This window comes from Heloderma suspectum, chromosome 12 (genome assembly GCF_057233095.1).
Source record: "Heloderma suspectum isolate Gila_16-S chromosome 12, 16-S_ref, whole genome shotgun sequence".
In the NCBI taxonomy this organism is placed as follows: domain Eukaryota; kingdom Metazoa; phylum Chordata; class Lepidosauria; order Squamata; family Helodermatidae; genus Heloderma; species Heloderma suspectum.
In genome coordinates this window covers 2,223,726-2,242,571 of record NC_139469.1, presented here as the reverse complement: position 1 = coordinate 2,242,571, position 18,846 = coordinate 2,223,726, and the positions used below count along the sequence as shown (strand labels likewise).

The following is an 18,846-nucleotide window of genomic DNA, read 5'->3' as shown; positions in this document are numbered from 1 at the left end:
AGGCGACCTGCCCTCCAGATATTTTGGACTACAACTCCTACCAGCCCCAGCCAGCATGGCCAGTGGTGAGGGTTTATGGGCATTCTAATCCAAAACATCTGGGGGCCAGATTACCTCCTTAACTATGGAGGAAGAGGTGGCTTTATGGTGGGGGATAATTTAGTTTTGGGGTTTTTTTTAAACAACAGTGTAATTAATGTTCTCCTCTTTTGCAGGCACAGAAATAGGGGAAAGCTAAGTGATCTGGTAGCCGAGCACCTTGATCATCTTCATTACCTTAATGATATCCTTATTATTAACTGTGAATTCCTCAATGACGTGCTCACAGACCACTTACTGAATAGTCTCTTCCTGCCTCTTTATGTGTATTCTTTAGTAAACCAAGATAAGGTAAGGAATTAATATTTCTTATCTTCATTTGTATTTTTTTTGGGGGGTGTTCCTGCTCCTCAGCCAAAAAGACTCTCAGAGCTGCTTACATGCAATCAGTAAAACAAGACAGTCCCTGCCCTGCAGGCTAAAAAGACAAGGGAAAAGGGATGGGGCAGGAAGAGGAAAAAATCAAAGTTGTCTTTCAGTAGCATTTATAGTTGTTTACTTTACAAGAACTTAACTGTCCAGCTGCACCCTTGAGACTACCAGAAATAATTTCATTGAACAAGCATTTCAGTTGGTCATAAAGGTGCAACTGTATGCTCTTATTTAAAAAACAACAACAACAACAGACCAGTAATTATCCTTGTGAAATTAATTGTTCAAGAGAAAGAAAACCTCCAGTTTGTGTCAATACCTCACATCACAAAAGAATTGTTTGAAATAATTGTGGTCATGGCTGTCCTTTCAAAAGAAAAATGAGGGAGAAATGGCTTCTTGGCATAATGATCAGGTTGCTCCTCAATTTGACCTTGTGCAGCAAACGGGATAGAATTCCTGGAAGAGCACGACTGCTCTTTTTCCCAAGAAATGCTGCGGGCTTTCCAGCAACACACACATGGTGGTTATTTTGAATGAGGTCTTCCAAGGCATCATTGAAAATAACAAAGGCTTAATTATTTTGTGGCCAAGTGGGCAAATACTCTGGGAGCCTCTCTGTTAGACAGATGATGTACGTGATTCTTGCTGAATCCTTAGGCCTTTGGAGTTTCCCTCTGGAATGCTTGTCGGTAAGAAGGGCTTCTTCTGAGCCTCAGCCCTTAGTTGTCAGGCTGAAGGTTGTTCATGGCTGCTGCAAATGGGAGGCTGACAGCTCCTGCCCAGTCGTATAACGGATGCTGGGATGGAGGGCAAAGGAGGGCCGTTGCCTAGTGGCCTTCCTGAAGGCACCTTGTTGGCTACTGATGGAGATTTTATTTATCTTTTTCATACATTTGTACCATAGGAACCTAGGAAATTGCCTTATACTGAGTTAGACCCTTGATCTGTCTAGCCCAGTATTGCTGACACTGACTGGCAGCCATGGCTCTCTCGGGTTTCAGGCAGGAGTTCTTCCAGTCCTACCCGGAGAAGCTGGGGATCGAACTGGGGACCTTCTGCATGCAAAGCAAGGGCTCCGCCACTGAGCTCCAGCCCTGTATATCCCACCTTTCCTTCAAGGACCTTTAGGGGGCATACATGGTGTCGTCCCCCCCCACACACACACACACCCCTTACCTCCACAGCAACTCTGTGAGGTAGGGTAGGCTGAGATAAAGTGACTCTCTTATGATTGCTTTGTGGCTGAGTAGGGATTTGAAGCTGGGTTTTCCGAGTCCTAGTCTGACACTCGAACCCAGCCTACCCCAACCTGGTGCCTTCCAAATGTGTTGGACTGCAACTCCCATCATTCCCAGCCAGCAGAGCCAAGTACATTACACTGGCCCTCAACCCTGGAAGCAGAGCGCTGGCCTAGGTGGACCGTTTGTTTGGTCCATCAGGGCTCGTCTTTTGTTCCTAATTTTAGCTAGATGGAATCTCAGTGTTTGGATGCAGTCTACCTCTGAATATGAGATGCTGGGGAAATAAAGGAAGGTGTTGCCTTGGTGCCCTGGTTGTGGATATCTTGAAGACACGTGGGAATCCACTGATGGACACAGAATGCTGGCTGAAATAGACACTCGTTCTGTATCTAATTCAGCTACGCAGTTCTCCTAATGGTCCTTGGTGGACCTAATATTGCCTTGCGTTCCTGCACTGTGTTGCCTGCTAAATATTTAGGGGCAACATCCCGCTATGTGATTGAGCCTGGTCTAACTGGAGAAACACTTGGCCACAATCCTCCACATGAACTGAGGCAGCTTTGTTGATCTCAGGATCTGGGCATAAACTAGAGGTATATAGAGAAATGTTGATGGCTGAAATGCCTTTCCTTGAGCATTCACCAAAGCAGCCTCTGGAAGCACTGAAAGACCTCTTTTACTGAGACTTCTTTCTAATTGCATAAATAAGTGGAATTTACGTGGTACTCGTTACATTGCAGTTGATTTTAATTGTCTGATGTCTGGCTATCTTTAAAGTATTGATATCCATGGAAATCCCAGGGAACAAAAGGTCTGTTTGGGGGATCTAAAATAGAGCAGTTTCCCAGGTTCCTGCTATCTCCCCCTCTCTTTAATTGATGTTTGAGAGCCACAGGGGAGATCAAGCCAGAAACTTTTTCTTACCAACTTTATCACTGGAGCTTTGGATAGGGTTTTTAAGTGTTTATTTCTGCAATGGAAAGTGATACCAGCTGCTTATAAGCACACTAGCTATTTCACAGTTAAATTTTTATCTTAATCCTTTGCTCCTTAGGGTGCAGAACGTCCGAAAATAAGCCTCCAGGTTTCTCTGTATCTGTTGTCACAAGTATGTATTAAATATCTGTAGTCAATATTTGATGTATTGTTGAGAATTTTCATCTGAGTCAGTGGTTGAGACACATCATCACTGTTGCTATTTAATATTGATATAGCAAGAGAGGGGGGTTAAGGGTTTACAGTAAGTAGTTGGGATGGTTTGGGGGGCAGTGGAAGAGCAGATAAGTCAAGAGAAGGATTCTTCGGGTAAGCCTTTATTAAAGAGTCAGTGCAAACTTGCAGAAGATACATGTGGTATGGTTTAGGAAGGACTATACCACTTCAGACTGCAGGTTGAGGATCATGTGTTAGAATGTCCCCCCACAGTTAAAACTGAAATCCCCTGTAATGGAAAGCTGGCACCTCAGCAAAAAGGCCAGGCTTGAACATTTCCCCATGTGCTATTTTCTACTGCAGAGAAGTATTGATGTGGGGAAACATTCAGTTATGTGACACTTCCTTCCACCCATCCCAGCTTGTACTCGTAAGTGGTGCAGTCTTTACTGGGCTGTATCATTCTGCTTCTGCTTGTTGGAATTAGCCTAAAGAAATGAATCTTGAGGGGAAGAGGGTGGCAAGATAAATAACGCAGGGAAAGGTATTAGAGGCATTTTCAGCAGCAGCAACTTTGTAGGTTCCACTCTAACCCTCTTTTCTGTTTCTCTGCCTCTTCTTCACAGGTTTTCTTAATTATACATTATGCACCTCTGGTGAACTCATTGGCTGAAGTTATTCTTAATGGAGACCTGTCAGTGTTTTTTTCAAAAGTTGAGCAAGATATTCAGAAAAGCTCAGTAAGTGTGAGCAACATCTGCACCATTCCATCAATCTATCAGGCATCACAGGCCAATGTCAAGGCACCTATATTTGCTTAGCAAGAATTAGGGTGTGTGGTGGAGCTGCTTTACTTTTAGCTTTTGTGGAGTCCAAAGGGTTGTGAGGCCGTATGTATTTGGTATACTTCATTTTGATTTGTGCTTTTTTTAAGCCAGAATTGTGACCTAATCTTGCATGCAAACTAAAAAAATCTGTTACACATGAAAATGATCTTGTCTTCACAGCATATTAGCTCATTCTGTGTCTCACCCATTTTTCTCTAACTGGGTTCTGTTACTAGGAAATCTGTGGTCAGAAGCTCATGGCCTTTTTCTATTGCAGCAGTTTTACTTCCACTGAAGCTTATTTGCAGAGTTTCTTGGGCCTGAGGTTTTTCATAACTCTTGTTGGTTGTGGGGTAGCAGGGGTTGTATTGGACTACATGTTGTCATTTTTGGTGAGTTTTCTGTGTATGCTTAACCTCTCAGAAGGAAGAAATGTTCTAATTCTGCTGATTCTGGACTCTACTTCCTAGCACCAATGATGAAAAGATTGCCCTTGTCCACATAACAGCCTGGAAACCATATGGTACACCAAGTAACATTTACTAAGCAGGATAGTGGCAAAAAACTACAGCCTTCGCTAAGCCAGAAAGAGTCATGCTGCTGCAGGACAGCGTGTGCGACACCTCTGGGTGGAAGGAGGTGCCAAGTATGGCAGTGAAGTACAGCAGTGTTGTACAGCCCCTAATGCATTTTTGTTGTTCCCACTCATTTGCATCTCTCCCTCTTTGAAATCAAAGCAGCCTTTTGGTAATTGGCCAGGGCAAGGCTGGTCATGCTGAAACAAATGAGGTATCCTACTGAAGGATCACATGAAGTACTAGTCCCCCTCTACTCAGCACTGGTGAGGCCTCATCTGGAGTGCTGTGTCCAGTTCTGGGCACCGCAGTTTAAGAAGGATGCAGACAAGCTGGAGAGGGTTCAGAGGAGGGCAACAAAGATGATCAGGGGGCTGGAAACAAAGCCCCATGAGGAGAGACTGAAGGAACTGGGCATGTTTAGCCTTGAGAAGAGAAGACTGAGGAGGGATATGATAGCGCTCTTCAAGTACTTGAAAAGTTGTCACAGAGAGGAAGGCCAGGATCTCTCCTCCATCATCCCAGAGTGCAGGACACAGAATAATGGGCTCAAGTGAAAGGAAGCCAAATTCCGGCTGAACATCAGGAAAAACTTCTTGACTGTTAGAGCAATACGACAATGGAACCCATGACCTAGAGACATAGTGGGCTCTCCCACACTGGAGGCGTTCAAGACGAGGCTGGACAGCCATCTGTCAGGGATGCTCTGACTTGGATTCCTGCATTGAGCATGGAGTTGGACTCAACGGTCCTATAGGCACCTCCCAACCCTACTATTCTATGATTCTATGAAGCATGCACTCTGTAGACTTCCTCCCCCAACCCCTCCCCCAACCCCAGCAAAAAGAAAAAGCAATGAGTCAGTTTACCCCAAACTGGAAAAAAGAGGGGTAAACTCGGACTGCGTTATTTAAAACATGGGTGTGGAACCTCTTTCATTCCAAGGGCCAAATTCTATTTCCGAGAAGCTTTCAGTGGCCACTTTCCTGTGGTGGGTGGGACCAAAGGCAAAAGGTTCAGAGCCAAAATACAGATATATTTTAACATAAAGCTCTTCCTGGCAGTAGCTAAGTCTTAGGAGAGACATTTCAACCTTTTAGAACAGGGGAAAGAACAGCACAGAAATCAGGAAAACACCAAATGATTGGTGGTTGGGGGCAAGGGGGTGGGGCCATCTGGGGAACCTTGGAAGACTGGATCTGGCCCTTGGGCCTGCTGTTCTGCACCCCTGGTTTAAAACCTCTACAGCTGTTGGTGGTGAGAGTTCTCACTTCAGTAGGTTGAAGTGACAAACCCCTCTCTGTGGGCTAGATGCAGCTGGGGAGAAAGGAGAGGGGAGGAGGTGGCCCTATCATAACGGGAGTCCGTTATTCATGTGAATGATGGATGTGCATCAGAGTAAATGTGGAAAATAGATACGCATCTGTGAATCTATGGAGGTTTCCACTTGAATCCTTTTGCATGCAAAGCTTCATTCATCTGAGGTCTAGTGGGAGAGCCACTGTCTGCAGTTCTCTGTGCTTCACAGCAGCAGCTTAGGAGACAGCCATTATCCACGTGGATGGATATAAGTATTTTACATTTGGGTGTAATTTATAGGTGGGATCCCATTGCTTGGTGGTAGAGCAGAGTGATGCTAAATGCAGAAGGTCCCAGGGTCAAGCCCTGCTGTCTCCAGTTAAAGATATTTGGGGTGGCAGGTGACAGGAAAAGCCTTTTTTGCCCTAGACCCCAGAGAGCCTCTGCAAGTCAGATTGTGCAGCTGTCGAATGCTGAAAAGCCAGGAGCACAATTAGTATACGGAATTTCATTCTTTTCACCTCTATCTTGCGTATCTCAGTACCACAAGAGCCTGGCTCGGTGACTTTCGCCCACGGCTCGCTCGCCCTTCTTTTTCAGAGCAACAGTGACTACTTTCGGTGTGACTTAAAGTGCTTGAGTTGTACAGAGGAGTGTACTTGTCTTGCTATGAGACATTTCTGAAACCTGAGAAGTGTGCTTGTGTTTCCAGCAAGGGAAGACCGCTACAGGGTGATCTTGTTTTCTTCCAATTGTCTTGGGTCAGTGAGTCACGCGCTTTCACAACACACCCCTCATGATGTGGGGCAGCAGCAATAACGTTCGGCGCTCACCTTCCTTCCTGTGAGATTGGTTTCCACTTGCTTCCTGCCCCAATCGGATGTGGCTCATTCCTGCTGCTTTTGCTTAACCTACTTTCTCTCCTTTCTGTATCTTCTAGAGGTAGTGCTTGGTGTGGTTCAATTTTTCTAGCGGATGTTTCAACTCAAATTTAGAAATGCATATTTGGGTGAACTGTCACCCAAGTCAATAACCTGTGTTGTTTAGTTTTTAGGCTCTGGTCAGGCATTGCGCCATATGAAACCAGGTGTAAGGAAGGGGCATGTGTGCGCACGCGTGCATACGTACATACATACAAGTACACATTTCACGGTTTTGGAGTACATCATTGTGATTAAATACTTTAAAATCCATAATTCAGGCATCCCGTTCTGGGCAGTGAGCTTTGTCCAACTGCATTACAAGTCCATCTTCTTGTCTGTCTTGGACATTAAATACTCTCATTAGGCCTTGAGAAGGAATAGAGACGGAGCCTGTCATGAAGATGCTTTTGCCACTTGGTGATCCTCTGTGCTGGGGTAAGAGTCAAGTCACTGCAGGCCCTCATTGACTGCTCTTGTAGAAAAAGCCATCCACAAATGGGAATGTGATTAGGAATGAACTGGGTGTTTTATCCCAGGTTGCCCCTGACAAGGCTCATCAGGACTGATAGTAGCTTGCCATTCAGATGAATCAGTTAAAGCCCAGACGTGTTGTTTTAAGATGATCTTTCAGCAAAGTTCTAGACCTGTGGTTTGAAACGGTCCACAATTCAAACTCCTCCAAAAGCCTGGGATACCAGCAACCTTGAATCTTGTCATGGGGCAGTATTGTTAAGCTTGTTTCATTAAACCATCGTCTTCGACATTGCCCCCCTCAAGAGGATCAAGAGTTGTCTCTGCCTCAGCCCATATTGTTTCCCCTTAAAGCCCTGGCCCAGGAAGAAGCTGTCAGCAGCTTGATCTTGCGATTCCCTCTTCTAGTCCTATCCTGCCCCACCCTGCAGGCAAGGAGCGAGCCATGGCAGCTTGCTCATCCCCTGGGCACCGCAGCATCTCGCTGTTCTGGACTAGGAGCACTTTTGGTTCCAGGTACAGTTCTAAAGATGGGCTGCTAAAGTTCAGGGCAAATTGGGCAGTTTGCAGGCAACAGGGACTTGGGCCAATTGCATTGTTACAAAACACATGGCTCTGTCTTCTTGCTTGCTGCTAAGGAATGTACTTATGTCGCTGTTTTAGATCAAGACAGGCCTCCGATGCTTCATTAAACCTCCTGAGACCTTGGAGAGATCTCTGGAAATTAATAAACATAAGGGGAAGAAGAGGCTGCAGAAGAGACCCAATTATAAAAATGTTGGGGAGGACGAGGAGGAAGAGAGGGGTCCAGAAGATGCCCAAGAAGGCACAGAGGGTCCTTCCAAAGGCATCAAGCCGAGTGGGGAGAACGAAGGTAAGCCAGTTACAAGGAACTATCCAAGGGTCCAGCTCTCGTGGTCTTGCTTTCTCATGTGCATTTGGGAGCCATTGTAGGTCTGTGTGGTTTGACTGTGATAAGCAATTCTCATTTGGAGGACTGAGCTTGTTTCCTGGTTACTTCTGGTCTGTCTTGCTTGTTTTATCCACATATGCAGTCATTCTGCCTCATGACCATAGCTCTGTATGGAATTGTGATTCGGGTACCCCGTATCTACTGCTGCAACTTCCTTGGCACATTTTCTCTTGCTCATAGGTTAAAAAGAGATAATAAATATCACTCTTCTTTTTGCTACACTACTTTACACTCTGCCATTAGGCTGATTTCAGCCTTGCATAGCCTACTTTTCTGGTTTTTCTCACTTGAATTGCTGTGGTCCATCCATGTGTGTTAAATTGATAAACCAAGAGTCAATAGGGTCTCTTCTCAGTTAAGGCACAGGTGATCTATTTTAAGGGACCCCAAGTGTGCACTCTTGCTTTTAACAGCAGCTGGATCACATCAAGGTCCCCGTAGCCCACTAGTCATTGCCAGACTTCCAGCAACCAGCAGGCGGTAGGTGATCCGCCATGTAGCTTCTCCTTACCTCTGCTCTGTATAACAAACCCATCTGACTTCAAAGTTGTGTTTTGTTGTTCCCCTTCAGAAATTGAGATGGTGATCATGGAGCGATGCAAGTTGATTTCTGTAACAGAGCAAAACATAACGGATGAAGAAAAGAGTGCAGCTGCTTCTGAAATGTCAAACTGGAACAGGTATGTGAAGAGATTTGGAGCTCTGAACCAAGGTCTGGCTCTAATGTCTTTCCTGCTTTTTTTTCCAACCTCCCTACTGCCAAGCCTGTATTGTCAGTGCACCTGTAAGTGTTTCCTTTAATCTCAGTGGTCACCTCTCCTTCATGTGACCAAAGGGTGCAGCGAACAGGGCAAGATTGGATGCTTCTCTGTTAGGAAGCAAGAGGTCCTAAGCTTTCCCATCCAGTTAGCTGGCAGCGGGTTTTCCTTCTTTGGTCACCTAACGGAACAGCATGGAATAAAACCCATGATGACATTCCCACTCTTACCATCCGGGCTGGAATTCCATTGGCTAGGGAGGACACTTGTTTGAGATGCAAGCTCCAGCAGGGGTGCCTTCTAACCTGCCAGCCATTTTGCCAGGTATGGCACTGATGGGGCAGCAGTGTCTTAGATCACCTCCTCCCACATGAACCTGCTTGAATCCTTTGAGGTCCTTCTTCTGGTGCCCCCATCTTCTGAGGTAAGGCAGGTGGCAACTAGGCTCCCCTGAGAGGTTTTCCCAGTGCTGAATCATATGTGCATCTGGTGCAAAAAAACCCTCACATTTATTTGCCCAGATTTTCTCAATTCAGCAATTATTTTATGTTCCCCTGTCATTTTTCATCATTGTTCTGTTTTAGTATATGTTGTCATAAGCCGTCCTAGAGCTATTGTGTTTAAACTGAACAAGATCTTAAATATTTAAATAAGGGTCTTTTGGTGTTTAGGAAGCTGCAGGACAAACTTGAGCTGCCTCCAGTGGGGATGGGGTTGGTGTTGGAGGCCAGCCAGGCCTGGGATAACGGGGAAGGAAGCATGCAAGCCCAGGACCAGGCTGTGTCTGGTCACCCTGTTTATACTGGAGAGCCTTTGGCCAGGATTTCCCAGATACAGCCACCAATGGGCACCAGTTTGTTCTGTTAGCGTGTGAGTGCATATGTGTGTGATACGCCGTCACCATGGCTGCAGCTGTGGTTACTGTGCATGTTCTGACCTCACCTGTAGCCACAGCTGAAGGCCAGCTAGAAACCCATTGCCTGACCCACATGATATCCAGCATGCATTCTAGTTCGAAGTGTTGCATGTTGCATTTAAGCAACAAGGTGTTGCTAAGTAAGCCTCCTGAAGTATGACCCTGTCATCATGATGGTGTATCTCTGGATGAAGCCCTTCAGTTTCCTTTCTAGGCACAGCTCCTTTTTCAGCTGCGCTCTCCCTGCCCCTAGGAGGGGCATCTTCCACCAACTGCCCTGTGAGAAGGATCCTAATTATTATTATTTGTTAATATTGATCATTGTGATATTACTTTCATGTTACTTGTAAGCTGCCTTGGTAGGATTTGTATTCTGAAAGGTGGCATATGTTTGTTGTTTATTCGGTCAGTCGCTTCCGACTTTTCGTGACTTCATGGACCAGCCCACACCAGAGCTTCCTGTTGGCCGTCGCCACACCCAGCTCCCCCAAGGTCGAGTCCGTCACCTCCAGAATATCATCCATCCACCTTGCCCTTGGTCGGCCCCTCTTCCTTTTGCCTTCCACTTTCCCTAGCATCAGCATCTTCTCCAGGGTATCCTGTCTTCTCATGATGTGCCAAAGTATTTCAGTTTTGTCTTTAATATCCTTCCCTCAAGTGAGCAGTCTGGCTTTATTTCCTGGAGTATGGACTGGTTTGATGTTCTTGCAGTCCAAGGCACTCTCAGAATTTTCCTCCAGCACCACAGTTCAAAGGCATCTATCTTCCTTCGCTCAGCCTTCCTTATGGTCCAGCTCTCGAAGCCATAGGTTACTACGGGGAATACCATTGCTTGAACTATGCAGACCATTGTTGTCAGTGTGATGTCTCTGCTCTTCACTGTTTTATCAAGATTTGTCATTGCTCTCCTCCCAAGAAGTAAACGTCTTCTGATTTCCTGGCTGCAGTCAGCATCTGCAGTAATCTTTGCGCCTAGAAAGACAAAGTCTGTCACTGCCTCCACGTTTTCTCCCTCTATTTGCCAGTTATCAATCAAGCTGGTTGCCATAATCGTGGTGTTTTTGAGGTTGAACTGCAACCCAGCTTTTGCACTTTCTTCTTTCACCTTCGTCATGAGGTTTCTCAGCTCCTCCTTGCTTTCAGCCATCAAAGTGGTATCATCTGCATATCTGAGATGGTTAATGTTTCTTTCAGCGATTTAAACTCCAGCCTTGGCTTCATCAAGCCCAGCACATCACATGATGTGTTCTGCGTACAGGTTGAATAGGTAGGGTGAGAGTATACAACCCTGCCATACTCCTTTCCCAATCTTAAACCAGTCCGTTGTTCCGTGATCTGTTCTTACCATTTCTACTTGGTCGTTATACAGATTCCTCAGGAGGCAGACAAGATGACTTGGTATCCCCATCCCACCCAGAACTTGCCACAATTTGTGATGATCCACACAGTCCAAGGCTTTAGAATAGTCCATAAAACAGAAATAGATGTTTTTCTGAAACTCCCTGGCTTTCTCCATTATCCAGCGGATATTGGCAATTTGGTCTCTAGTTCCTCTGCCTTTTCTAAACCCAGCTTGTACATCTGGCAATTCTCGTCCCATGAATTGCTGGAGTCTACCTTGCAAGATCTTGAGCATTACCTTACTGGCATGTGAAATAAGTGCCACTGTGCAGTAGTTTGACCATTCTTTGGTGCTTCCCTTTTTTGGTATAGGGATATAAGTTGATTTTTTCCAATCTGTTGGCCATTCTTGTGTTTTCCAAATTTGCTGGCATATGGCATGCATCACCTTGACAGCATCATCTTGCAAGCTTTTAAACAGTTCAGCTGGGATACCATCATCTCCTGCTGCCTTGTTATTAGCAATGCTTCTTAAGGCCCATTCAACCTCACTCTTCAGGATGTCTGGCTCTAGCTCACTGACCGCACCATCAAATTTATCCCCGATATTATTCTCCTCCCCATACAGATCTTCCATATATTCTTGCCACCTTTTCTTGATCTCTTCTGCTTCTGTTAGGTCCTTGCCATCTTTGTTTTTGATCATACCCATTTTTGCCTGGAATTTACCTCCGATGTTTCTAATTTTCTGGAAGAGGTCTCTTGTCCTTCTGATTCTATTATCTTCTTCCACTTCCACGCATTGCTTGTTTAAAAATAATTCCTGATCTCTTCTGGCTAACCTCTGGAATTCTGCATTTAATTGGGCATATCTCCCCCTATCACTGTTGCCTTTTGCTTCCCTTCTTTCTTGGGCTGCTTCCAGTGTCTCAGCAGACAGCCATCTTGCCTTCTTGGTTTTCTTTTTCTTTGGGACGTTTTTTGTTGCTGCCTCCTAAACAATGTTGCGAACTTCTGTCCATAGCTCTTCCAGGACCCTATCTACTAAATCTAGTCCCTTAAATCTATTCTTCACCTCCACTGCATATTCATGAGGAATATTAGTGAGCTCATATCTGACTGATCTTCCCTATTTAGTCTGATTCTAAATTGTGCAATAAGAAGTTTGTGATCTGAACTACAATCAGCTCCAGGTCTTGTTTTTACCAACTGCATAGATGTCCGCCACCTTTGACTACAAAGGATGTAGTCAGTCTGATTTCGGTGTTGACCGTCTGGTGAAGTCCATGTATAAAGTCGTCTCTTAGGTTGTTGGAAGAGAGTGTTTGTTATGCACAGTGAGTTGTCTTGGCAAAATTCTATCAGCCTATATCCCGCTTCATTTTGTTCTCCCAGACCATGCTTCCCTATAATTCCAGGTGTCGTTTGACTACCCACCTTAGCATTCCAGTCTCCTGTAATGAAAATAACATCTTTGTTTGGCGTACTATCCAGTAGGTGCTGCAGATCCTCATAGAACTGATCTACTTCTGCTTCTTCAGCATCTGTGGTTGGGGCATATATTTGGATCACTGTGATGTTAAATGGCTTACCCTGAATTCGAATTGAGATCATTCTGTCATTTTTTGGATTGTATCCAAGCACTGCTTTAGCCACTTCATTATTAATTATGAAGGCTACTCCATTTCTTCTGTGGTCCTCTTGTCCACAGTAGTAGATCTGGTGGTCATTTGATGTGAAGTGGCCCATTCCAGTCCATTTCAGTTCACTGACACCCAAAATGTCTATATTTAATCTTGACATCTCCCCAATAACCACATCCAACTTGCCCTGGCTCATAGATCTTACATTCCAGGTTCCTATGGTGTGTTGCTCTTTAGAACATCGGATTTGTCGTTCACCACCAGCACCATCGGCTGCTAGCCGTCCTTTCGGCTTTGAGCTAGCTACGTCATCACATCTGGGGCTAGCTGAACTTATCCTCTGTTCCTCCCCAGTAGCATTTTGACCATCTTCCGACCTGGGAGTCCCATCTTCCGATGGTATACCGACATCTCTCTGGTTGTACTGATCCATTTAGTTTTCATGGGAAGAATACGGGGGTGGGTTGCCGTTTCCTTCCCCAGGGATCATATTTAGTCTGTCCTCTCTGCCATGACCTTCCCGTCTTGGGTGTCCCTTCACAGTTTAGCTCATGACGTCATTGAGGTGCTGAAGCTCCAGCACCATGACAAAGTAACAATCTCCTTTGCAAGGTGTCATATACATAATAGTAATAAATAAATTCTAGGCCCCTTGGGGCAGGGACCTGCCCTCTCATGCATTGCAAACCATATTTGTTGATATTATTATTATCAATAATAATAAATGGCAGGATGGTGATGAATGGATTTTGATTTGTCTTTTTCCTTCTCTCAGGCCTTTTCTTGAGATGGTATATAATGCACTGGAGTGTGCTGAATTTGACTATTATGCTCTGTTCGTGCTGTGCCTCCTGTATGCCATGTCTCATAACAAAGGTAAGACTACTATGGGAGGGGCCGTAGCTCCATGGTAGAGCCCCTGCTTTGCAGGCAGAAGGTCCCCAGTTCAATCCCCAGTTCTCCAGATAGGGCTAAGAAAGAATCCTGCCTGAAACCCTGGAGAGCCAGCCGGTCCATGTCAATGATACTGGGCTGGATGGATCAAGGGTCTGACTCAGTAAAAGCTTCCTATGTTCCTAACTCTCAGGGGCAGTATAAATGTCCTGTCATGATGGGAGAATTCTTGAATCAGGGCTATTTGTTCATGCTGTGGTAGACCGTGCTGTATATATTACAAATGGGGAATAGTTTGTTTCTCTGAGTGGTCTACGATGGATCCAGCCCCAGTTTGCACAGGATTGCAGTTGCTGGCAAGAGAAACTTGGACTGTGAAAGAGAATGATTAGATGAACGGGATGCATTTGCATGCCTGTTTGTGTGCGCGCATGCACAGAGAAACAATAGATGGTGTGGAGCGAAAGAGTGTTGGTTCTGGGCCACACTGACCACCCACATGTGGTGCCTGACAGCCCCGGAAAAAAAAGGTTCCCCACTGCTGCCTTAGAGGCTCTGGCCGCAGCTCTAAGGGGATGGCCAAAGTAACCGTTGCTCCCTCTGAATGAACCTATTCTCCCTTCTTACCTCTGCGATGGGACCAGATCCGGGGCACGGTTTCAAACCCCAGTTTTACAAGAGCGTCTGGGGTGGTGCTGGAGGGGTATGGGCCCTGAAGTCCATGCATCTTCTCCATTATTAATTTCTCCCTTGCTTCAGCCTGGGACTTGAGTTCACATTTCTCTCATCCATTGCTTTTGGGGCTCAATGAATGATGGCATTTGTATCGCGTGGATTTCTCCTTGTGGAAGGTGCCTGGCATATGATATAAGCTGGGTGTTAATGGATGATTTCCAGGAAATTGGAGTGGATTTAACTCCTCTGCAATAATTCTGCGTAGCAGCGAAATGAACCCTCTTCCACTGAAAGATACAAGTGGAGGGACTGCGCTCTGGCAACCAACCATTCATTTTGTCATTGTGATGAATCCTACGTCAAGCTCTCGGAAGCAAAATCCTGCCGAAATTACTGCTTTGGGTGTCATTTGAAATACTGGCAAATAAAACATGTGTTTTTAATGTGGATGAAGTCTTTTTGTGAATGTTCTCCTGTCGCTGTCAGATTTCAAATGGAATATTCCCATGTTTCATGCAACATGGCGGCGTTACTGTTATGCCATAAAATCCCTGATCTACTGACCTGCCTCTCTTGTCAGCTACTGAAATTAATTTTCAGCTGAGCCTTCTTTTCTGGGGAGCTTTGTTATACACTAATGTGGTTTGGACTGGTAAAGATAAAAGGGAAATGAGCTGGTGAAAGGCATGAAGCAGCATGGGGGCCAAATTCCAATCTAGGAAAGGTCTCAGGCCTGCATTCCATCTGTGGGCAAGTGCAAAGGCTGAGTGGGGCCAAAATGGGATTATTACTGGTTTTAAACCTATTCAGAAGCAAGCAAGACAACAAGGCTTCTGCATGTCTACTCAGAAGTAAGTGGGACTGAATCACTCAGCAGCACTTTCAGATAGCATCCCATATACTAAGCCACTGCATATCTATCCACAAGTAAGCAGGGCAAGCCTCAGAAGGAAACAGGACTGAAATACTCCGCAGCTTCCACCCCAGGTCCTGCCCCCGCTCCCCAGCAGGGAAAAGCTCTTATCTCTGATCAGCTGCTGATTGGAGGTAAGAGCTTTTCCCAGCTGGGAGAGGACACAAAGCCTGAGGAACCCCATGAGCCTTATCCAACTCGCAGGCCAGAGGTTTATCCTTAGAATAAAGTATTGGGAGGGAAAGGGGTAGTTGTTTGCCCTACATAATTATTTCAGGCACGCTGCCGAAACACCCGCAGTTATAGTTTGAATGAAACACGTACACTCTTCGAAATTGCCAACTGTTTTCTGCTTTAAGAAGAGCTATGTGGGAGTTGAAAGCGTGCTCTTTCACTTCCTGGTGGGGGAAAGGATCCTTATCTACCGAGTGTGTGATGTCTGGACCTGATGAAATGTAGTAAAGAGAATCCTTCTATGTGGTTCCAGTCTCTAGCAGAAGGAAGCACCCTAGAGCTTAACTGGGGAGGTGGGAGCTTTGGGCAAGTTCTGGAGCCGCTGTTGAGCTACCTTAGCCTCTTCATGCCCTCCCAGGCAGTAGCTGAAGAACAAGTGAGAAGTGTAGATCAGAAGCTGAATATGAGCCCAGCAGTGTGGCGTGGCTGCAAAAAAGGCAAATGCTATCTTGGGCTGCTTTAATAGAAGCATAGCTTCCAAATCCCAGGAAGTACTAGTCCCCCTCTACTCAGCACTGGTTAGGCCTCATCTGGAGTACTGTGTCCAGTTCTGGGCACCACATTTTAAGAAGGATGCAGACAAACTGGAGAGGGTTCAGAGGAGGGCAACAAAGATGATCAGGGGACTGGAAACAAAGCCCTATGAGGAGAGACTAAAAGAACTGGGCATGTTGAGCCTTGAGAAGAGAAGACTGAGGGGAGATAGGATAGCGCTCTTCAAGTACTTGAAAGGTTGTCACAGAGAGGAAGGCCAGGAACTCTTCTCAATCATCCCAGAATGCAGGACACGGAATAATGCGCTCAAGTGACAGGAAGCCAGATTCCAGCTAAACATCAGGAGAAACTTCCTGACGTTAGAGCAATACAACAATGGAACCAATTACCCAGGGAGGTAGTGGGCTTTCCCACACTGGAGGCACTCAAGACGAGGCTGGAGAGCCACCTGTCAGGGATGATCTGACTTGGATTCTTGCATTGAGCAAGGGGTTGGACTCGATGGTCTTGTAGGCCCCTTTTACCCCAACTATTCTAATATTCTGTTATTCTAAGTGTTCCAGTAGGCTCCTGAGCATATGAAGCTGCTTATACTGAGTTGGCCCAGCACATTGGTCCATCTAGCCCAGTACTGTCTGCACTGAGTGGTAGCAGCTCTCTAAGGTAGAGAGAGACTGAAATCCTTTTAATTGGAGATGCTATATTTTGAAATGGGGATCTTTGAAATGTGTAGCATGAGCTCTGGCCCTTCGGAACGCATGGCCTACAGGCTGTGTTTGAAGCTCCAGAGATTGGGAGGGACTCATATGATCTCATCCAATCTCAGCTTTAGATCCCCTGCTAAATTCCCAAGCTCTGTATGGGAATAAAAATTCTTAGAAACCTGACATCTGCTCATGCAAACCCTTTTCTTTTGGATCAGGGGTATTACTAGGCAATTACAAGATTCTGGACCCAGGCCCATAGGACACAAATATGCAAAAAATTTGCATATGGTAACGTTTATCTTTATAAGCAAATTTGGAAATAATGACTGGGATTTATTTAAATTTTACAGAAGGCAAAGTTAGCTAATTCATTTGTCATCTAAATCACCTGAAATAAAATTAATTGATTTGTAGCTAGCCCCAGTTGATTCCAAATCAGGAGTTCCTCTTCAATTACAAATCTGCCATCGCTCCCACCCACACATACACACTTCTTTCTGCTTTCTTGAAGGAAAATTGCCCCCACCCCATGCAATTAAGCTTACAATAAAAGCGTCCATTGGCAGGTTTGTTTCTGGGTTTAATGGCCGGTGGGTGGGACTTGGGGGGTAATCCAGCATGCAGGAGAAGCCTTTCTCTCCCCCTTGAAAATTGGCCCCTATGTGGCAATTAAGGTGAGAAAGAAATCTACTACTGCCATCAGTGGTCACTCAGAGCTCTGAAGAATAGATCTAGATTCAGGACAAGATCCCCTTGGGCCCGGGCCTAGCAACAGCCCTGCTTGGGGTATTATTTACAAAATGCCATGGCCATGTCACTTCAGGCAAAGCACAGTATAATTTCTTCAACATGCTGAAGTGGGTTTTTGTGACCCTATCCTGTTCTGTTTTTTATAATCTAAAAATATGTATAAAACGTCAGTGTTGCATCATCTGTGGGAATCGTTTCTTTCATGTGCTCAGGGTAACTGTGCTCCAAGCCATGTTCAGTGGCATTCTTAAGGCTGGAACAAGCAGCCCTAATTTGCGAAGCACAGGTGGCAAATGATTTTACTGGAAATGCTTTAGCCACCAGAGTTCAGGGTAGGTATTGAACGGAGACGACGGGCTGCCCTGCGTTCATCATAGAGAGACTTCTTGGGCTGTGAACTGACAGTGGAGAGGTTTTGCGCACAGTCTTTAAATATTACAAAAGATCCTTGCTGTGGCATCATTGAATGAGGATGGCATTTTGAACCAGCCACTTCTGAGGAATTGCCTCACTATGTTACAGGAACAGCTTGCTATATTGTGTGGCGTTAAATTACTCATATGCTCAAACAAGCCAGCAATTCCATTGATTCTCTTAGTTCCGCAAAGTGTGTGTGTGTGTGTTATACTGCAGTGCTCTTTAGCCTTTTCAGGCCTTGGTACTCACCTTAACTCCAACCTGCTACATGGGACCCTTTTTTGTTTCATTAAATATGTTTCTGCTTCTCTCCCCCTGCCTTTTCCATGATCTCTCCATCTGCCCCATGTTCTCTCCATCTGCCCTCTTTCTGCTTCACCCTCTCTTGCCCCTTCTCTTAAATTGGTGGTGTGGTTCACCTGAGCTTGGGCCTTAACCCAGTTTTGGGTCCTGACACCCACTTGAAAACCAATGGGTGCAGGGTTTGATGTGGATCAGAGAGACCTGGCTTCAAATGGCTACTCAGCAATGATGTGTGCTGGGTGACTTTGATCACTCTGCGTCTCTCTTAGCCTAACCTGAAGGGCAGGATACAAATGTGCTGAATAAGAAAATGCTAAAGACTCGATCAAGCTGTTTATGCCAATAGATTCTCAAACTACATTTTGAAGACACGCACAAGCTGTTGTGCATCACTTCCTTTGTATAAGCCAGGCGCAGTTAACCCGGTGCCCTCCAGATGTGTTGGACTAAAATCTCCATAACCCTAAACCATTGGTCATGCTAGCTGGGCTGATAGGAGTTGTAGTCCAAAAAACCTGGAGGTCACCAGGTTGTCTCCTTCTAATGCAAGCAGACAGAATTGTCTGACTGTTTCCAGCCCTGCATCTAGGTTGAAGACTCACAAACGCCAGAGGGGTGTCTTCATTCACAAATCTTTTCTGTGAGCAAGTTGTGCACGTTGTCATGTTTCTCATGGTTTGTGCATGCATCTTCAGATGCAGGAGTGGCTTGGAAGAACATTCCCTTGGATAAAAACGTCATGTGAGAACCATTCCTAAGAAGAGGGCAAGAGGGGGGTGGGGAGAGAGTGGTGTGCAACTTGCTTGAAGTCCAGTTTGGGAGAGCTGGGCTAGACCTTCCCCAGCCCCAGTTGCTTCCCACAAAG

The 18,846-nt window shown here is 45.5% G+C and overlaps 1 protein-coding gene across 4 annotated transcripts in view; it reads left to right on the top strand.

The window, feature by feature from the left end:
* CLEC16A (C-type lectin domain containing 16A) overlaps positions 1 to 18,846 on the top strand; it is a 118,946-nt gene that overhangs the window by 31,701 nt on the left and 68,399 nt on the right. For all 4 annotated transcript variants that reach the window (XR_014785487.1, XM_084818095.1, XM_084818097.1 and 1 more), the window contains exons 7-12: positions 216 to 390; positions 2,770 to 2,823; positions 3,494 to 3,607; positions 7,626 to 7,836; positions 8,507 to 8,615; positions 13,369 to 13,469. Coding sequence is in view for 3 of the 4 variants with exons in the window: in XM_084818095.1 (XP_084674221.1) it covers positions 216 to 390; positions 2,770 to 2,823; positions 3,494 to 3,607; positions 7,626 to 7,836; positions 8,507 to 8,615; positions 13,369 to 13,469 (764 nt within the window). In the remaining variant the exon portion in view is untranslated. The remainder of the gene's footprint in view (positions 1 to 215; positions 391 to 2,769; positions 2,824 to 3,493; positions 3,608 to 7,625; positions 7,837 to 8,506; positions 8,616 to 13,368; positions 13,470 to 18,846) is intronic.